We start from the raw sequence: 6,000 nt of genomic DNA, 5'->3' as shown, positions 1-6,000 counted from the left end.
CTGGAGGAGGAAATATTGAAGATCTTTAACAGCATATTCTCTCTCTCTCTCTCTCTCTCTCTCTCTCTCTCTCTCTCTCTCTCTCTCTCTCTCTCTCTCTCTCTCTCTCTCTCTCTCTCTCTCTCTCTCTCTCTCTCTCTGTCTCTCTCTCTCTCTCTCTCTCTCCCTCTCTCTCTCTGTCTCTCTCTCTCTCTCTCTCTGTCTCTCTCTCTCTCTCTCTCTCTCTCTCTCTCTCTCTCTCTCTCTCTCTCTCTCTCTCTCTCTCTCTCTCTCTCTCTCTCTCTCTCTCTCTCTCTCTCTCTCTCTCTCTCTCTCTCTCTCTCTCTCTAGTGCTGTTTGGCCAGTTTGTGGTGTTCCAGACGTTGGTGAGTGATGTTGTGGAGATCTACGATGGACCAACTCCAGACTCTCCCATCCTCTCGTCCATCTACGGTTCTCACTCAGGTAGAGAACATCACCTTTACTCTTTCCAGTGAATCTTATCATGACCTGACAGGGCTCACCGGAAAAGAACAAATCTCAATGTGATTTCCCTGGTTACATAAAGGAGATCAAATAATACAACGTAATATTGTTGAGTTCAAGGCGATGGCTTTTAACGAAACCAAAACTTTCTCCCCCCTGAAGGAGAGACTTTACCTTTAAGTTCTGGGAACAAAATCACCATCAAGTTCACCACCGTGGGTCCAGAGACAGCCAAGGGATTCCACTTTGTGTATCAAGGCAAGTTATCTATATTATTTATCTTTGATATGAAGATAGATTAACTGCCTTGCAGTTGCTAACTGCTCATTATCTTGGCAGAGAGGAGAACATTTGACTGCCCTTAAAAGCACTACATCATGTCATAGTATCTTGATTGATCTATCTCTCTGCCATTGAAAGGACCATTCAGCGGTGCTCTATTGAGTACTGAGGATAGTTGAGCAGAGCAGAGCAGGGAGAAGACAGGGGCAGATGCAGAGATTGACTGATGATCTGAGAGAGGATGTTTGGTGGATATTTATCTCTGTGCCAATCCCATGTCTTCTCTCTGTCTCTCTCTCTCTGCCTGTCTTCTCTCCTCCCAGCTGTCCCCAGGACCAGTGCATCCCAGTGCAGCTCTGTGCCTGAGCCCAGGTTCGGGAGGCGGTTAGGGAACGACTTTGGCATTGGCACGGTGGTGCTGTTTGAATGCAATCCAGGCTACGCTCTGCACGGCGCCACTGCCATCAGGTGTGAGGCCGTCCCCAACACTGTGGCTCAGTGGAACGGCACTGTGCCCACCTGCGTAGGTAAGTAGACTGAGCCAACTCCTCACAGTCACAGACCTAGCTGCACCGCCCCAAACCACACAGTCACAGACCTACAGGGAAACTAACAGACCTACAGGGAAACTAACAGACCTACAGGGAAACTAACAGACCTACAGGGAAACGAACAGACCTACAGGGAAACTAACAGACCTACAGGGAAACTAACAGACCTACAGGGAAACTAACAGACATACAGGGAAACTAACAGACCTACAGGGAAACTAACAGACCTACAGGGAAACTAACAGACCTACAGGGAAACTAACAGACATACAGGGAAACTAACAGACATACAGGGAAACTAACAGACATACAGGGAAACTAACAGACATACAGGGAAACTAACAGACCTACAGGGAAACTAACAGACATACAGGGAAACTAACAGACCTACAGGGAAACTAACAGACCTACAGGGAAACTAACAGACCTACAGGGAAACGAACAGACATACAGGGAAACTAACAGACCTACAGGGAAACTAACAGACCTACAGGGAAACTAACAGACCTACAGGGAAACTAACAGACCTACAGGGAAACTAACAGACCTACAGGGAAACTAACAGACCTACAGGGAAACTAACAGACCTACAGGGAAACTAACAGACCCACAGGGAAACGAACAGACATACAGGGAAACTAACAGACCTACAGGGAAACGAACAGACCTACAGGGAAACTAACAGACCTACAGGGAAACTAACAGGCCTACAGGGAAACTAACAGACCTACAGGGAAAATAACAGACCTACAGGGAAAATAACAGACCTACAGGGAAACTAACAGACCTACAGGGAAACTAACAGACCTACAGGGAAACTAACAGACCTACAGGGAAACTAACAGACCTACAGGGAAACGAACAGACCTACAGGGAAACTAACAGACCTACAGGGAAACTAACAGACCTACAGGGAAACTAACAGACCCACAGGGAAACTAACAGACCTACAGGGAAACTAACAGACCTACAGGGAAACGAACAGACCTACAGGGAAACTAACAGACCTACAGGGAAACTAACAGACCTACAGGGAAACTAACAGACCTACAGGGAAACGAACAGACCTACAGGGAAACTAACAGACCTACAGGGAAACTAACAGACCTACAGGGAAACTAACAGACCTACAGGGAAACTAACAGACCCACAGGGAAACTAACAGACCTACAGGGAAACTAACAGACCTACAGGGAAACTAACAGACATACAGGGAAACTAACAGACCTACAGGGAAACTAACAGACCTACAGGGAAACTAACAGACCTACAGGGAAACTAACAGACCTACAGGGAAACTAACAGACCTACAGGGAAACTAACATACCTACAGGGAAACTAACAGACTTACAGGGAAACTAACAGACCTACAGGGAAACGAACAGACCTACAGGGAAACTAACAGACCTACAGGGAAACTAACAGGCCTACAGGGAAACTAACAGACCTACAGGGAAAATAACAGACCTACAGGGAAAATAACAGACCTACAGGGAAACTAACAGACCTACAGGGAAACTAACAGACCTACAGGGAAACTAACAGACCTACAGGGAAACTAACATACCTACAGGGAAACGAACAGACCTACAGGGAAACTAACAGACCTACAGGGAAACTAACAGACCTACAGGGAAACTAACAGACCCACAGGGAAACTAACAGACCTACAGGGAAACTAACAGACCTACAGGGAAACGAACAGACCTACAGGGAAACTAACAGACCTACAGGGAAACTAACAGACCTACAGGGAAACTAACAGACCTACAGGGAAACGAACAGACCTACAGGGAAACTAACAGACCTACAGGGAAACTAACAGACCTACAGGGAAACTAACAGACCTACAGGGAAACTAACAGACCCACAGGGAAACTAACAGACCTACAGGGAAACTAACAGACCTACAGGGAAACTAACAGACATACAGGGAAACTAACAGACCTACAGGGAAACTAACAGACCTACAGGGAAACTAACAGACCTACAGGGAAAATAACAGACCTACAGGGAAACTAACAGACCTACAGGGAATGAACAGGCAAACAGAGATAAGAGGAGGATTAGATTAGATTATTCTATTAGTCGCAGATGTAATTGCAGGGTACAGTGAAATTCTTAAGCTCCAGCAGTGCAGGTCAAAAAGAGAAGTGAATCAAACCATTAAAAAATATATATATATATATATTAGGGCTGTCAAAAATAGCGCGTTAACGACGTTAATTAGTTGTTTGCTGTTAATTATGTCAATTTTTTTAACGCATTTCACGCATGCGCAGTGTGACAAATTATTCAGGTCAGGAAAGTGGTTGGGAGCTAGAGGCGAGATGGAGCAAGGTGAGCAAAGTGGGCCTATTGACGGATTCAAATATAAAAAGAATGATGATGGTACAGTTAACAAGTACAAGGTTATTTGCAAGATTTGTAAGAAGGAGTTTCAATTTCACCGGAGCTGTTCAAGCTTGAAGTACCATGTCAACGCCAAACATGCGTTTGCTGGGCCGTCAGATTCAGCAAGTGGTTTGCGCCAGACCACGCTGAATGTTTGCAGGCAATTAACAAAATCAACCTCAGATAATTTGACCAACACAATAGCAAAATGGATTGCAAAGGATTGTAGACCCATTAGCATTGTAGAAGACTCAGGTTTCCTTGATGTTTTGCAAGTGGCGTCTCAAGACTCATTCTATAAGCCACCGTCAAGTGGCCACAGTTATGAAGAAAATCCACGAGCTCTATGAAAACGAAAAAGAAAAAAGGAAAGAGGTCTTGGCTCAAGTAAATCATATCGCCCTGACAGGAGACCATTGGACATCAGTGAGTAACAACAATTACCTCGGAGTAACTGCACATTTAATCAGTGACACGTGGGAACTGAAGTCTTTTGCGCTGACTATATTAAAAACTGAGGAGCGTCATTTTGCGGAGGCTTGTAAAGAACAGTTCCTGTCTGTTGCACGTGAGTGGGACATCGAGGGCAAGACTACAACCATTGGGACTGACAGTGCACGCAACATGGTTGCCGCAATTCGACTTACACGCTATGAACACATGAACTGTGTCGCTCACATGGTGCAGAGAAGTGTCACAGTGAGTCTTGCTGACAGCGGCTTTGTAAATGCTTTGGCCAAGGCTCGCAAAGTTGTCGGTCATTTTAAGCACAGCCCAGCAAATGCTGCGGAGCTTCAAGCACAACAAGTCAGCCTGGGAAAGAAGCAAGAGCCATTGATCCAGGATGTTCCAACACGTTGGAATTCGACGCTGGAAATGGTCAAGCGCGTGAGCAGAAATAAAGAGGCTGTCATCGCAGCCCTGGACAATCAGGAGCACAAACTCGTTTTGCCGACCGCAGCAGAGTGGGATAAACTGCAGAGGCTGGAGACACTTCTAGAGCCATGCAGGTAAATCAGTCTGTAACTTATCAAATAACATCGCTTTGATTATTTTCTGGAATGAATTAAACCAAGTCAAATATCAATAACATGTATCTATGTAAAAAATAATGATGATAATAATAATAATAATAATAATAATAATAATAATAATAATAATAATAATAATATGTTGATAACCACTGTTCTAATAATACACTGTCTCTGTGTGCATGTGTGTGTTTGTGTGCGTAGGTATGTAACTGAGCTCCTGGGTGGAGAGGCCTATGTCTCCTGTTCTGTGGTACTACCTTCTCTCTGCCACTTGCGTCTCAAGATGGAAGCCTGTGATGAGGACCCTGCATATGTGGTGAGATTCAAGACCAAGTTCAAGGAGGACCTAGCATCCCGTCAAGAACAGCTCAACAATGCATGGCTCCAGATTGCTACAGTTTTGGATCCTCGTTTCAAAGACTTGAAATGCCTGCCCAAGACAGACAGGGAAGAGGTGTAGACCACACTTGAAGGGATGCTGCAACAAGAATCACCCAGAAGGTCTTCACAGACACATGATGATGGGCCACCCAGGAAGAAAATCAGCCTTCTGCAAATGGGCTCAGATTCAGAATCAGAAGATGAAGAGGTCCAACCTGCCATACAGAGGTACAGAGCAGAGCCCACCATTAAATTGGAGGACTGCCCCTTGAGGTGGTGGGCATCTCATTCAGGAGCCCATGAGAAGCTGGCCTCACTAGCTCACAAATATCTAGCCACTCCTGCAACCACTGTTCCCTGTGAACGACTTTTCTCAGTTGCAGGTCACATTGTGAACAAGAAAAGGTCAGCTTTACTTTCAGAAAATGTGAACAAGTTAGTTTGCCTCAGCAACTGGCTGAAAGATGATGAAGCTCAGTAGATTTGAAAGGTGATGTTCAAACAAAAAGACCAGTTTCAGTGCAACATGTTATAGTAGTTAGCAACTGGATTTTTGAGCAACTGGATTAAAGAATGGAGGAAAAGGTAAAAGATTGTTCTTTGGTTTGATTTAAAAGTTTTATTGAAAATGTTTTTTTCCACAGATGACTCAAATTGTGCAAAAATGTGGTAGGTCACTGTTATGATTTGACTACATTTATTGCTTTCTGTTCAATTGAATACTGTAAATTGTACATCCTGGTTAAGAGGAATGCCAAAGAGGAAGTGATGGAACATTACAAAGACAAATATTATGGTGTGTAGTATGTTTCAGCTTGATTTAAAACACCATTATTTGGCTGTGTTAATAAACAGACATAATATGAAAATTATGTATCTGTGTCCTGTTATTT

General features: G+C 44.2%; 2 protein-coding genes across 2 annotated transcripts in view; both read left to right on the top strand.

The window, feature by feature from the left end:
- The first annotated feature begins 988 nt into the window (after positions 1-988).
- The window catches only part of LOC121543738 (CUB and sushi domain-containing protein 3), a 205,368-nt gene continuing 200,356 nt past the window's right edge, over positions 989-6,000 (top strand). The window contains exons 1-2 of the mRNA XM_045226581.1: positions 989-995; positions 1,071-1,274. Of these exons, the coding sequence (XP_045082516.1) occupies positions 989-995; positions 1,071-1,274 (211 nt within the window). The remainder of the gene's footprint in view (positions 996-1,070; positions 1,275-6,000) is intronic.
- LOC123492880 (zinc finger BED domain-containing protein 4-like) lies at positions 4,136-5,597 on the top strand. Its single transcript, XM_045226417.1, has 2 exons — positions 4,136-4,702; positions 4,928-5,597. Exons 1-2 carry the CDS (start codon positions 4,317-4,319, stop codon positions 5,184-5,186), a joined length of 645 nt encoding a protein of 214 aa, XP_045082352.1. The 5' UTR covers positions 4,136-4,316; the 3' UTR covers positions 5,187-5,597.

This window comes from Coregonus clupeaformis, chromosome 17 (assembly GCF_020615455.1).
Source record: "Coregonus clupeaformis isolate EN_2021a chromosome 17, ASM2061545v1, whole genome shotgun sequence".
In the NCBI taxonomy this organism is placed as follows: domain Eukaryota; kingdom Metazoa; phylum Chordata; class Actinopteri; order Salmoniformes; family Salmonidae; genus Coregonus; species Coregonus clupeaformis.
The sequence above is the reverse complement of the archived record's forward strand: the minus strand, read 5'-3'. Positions and strand labels throughout refer to the sequence as shown.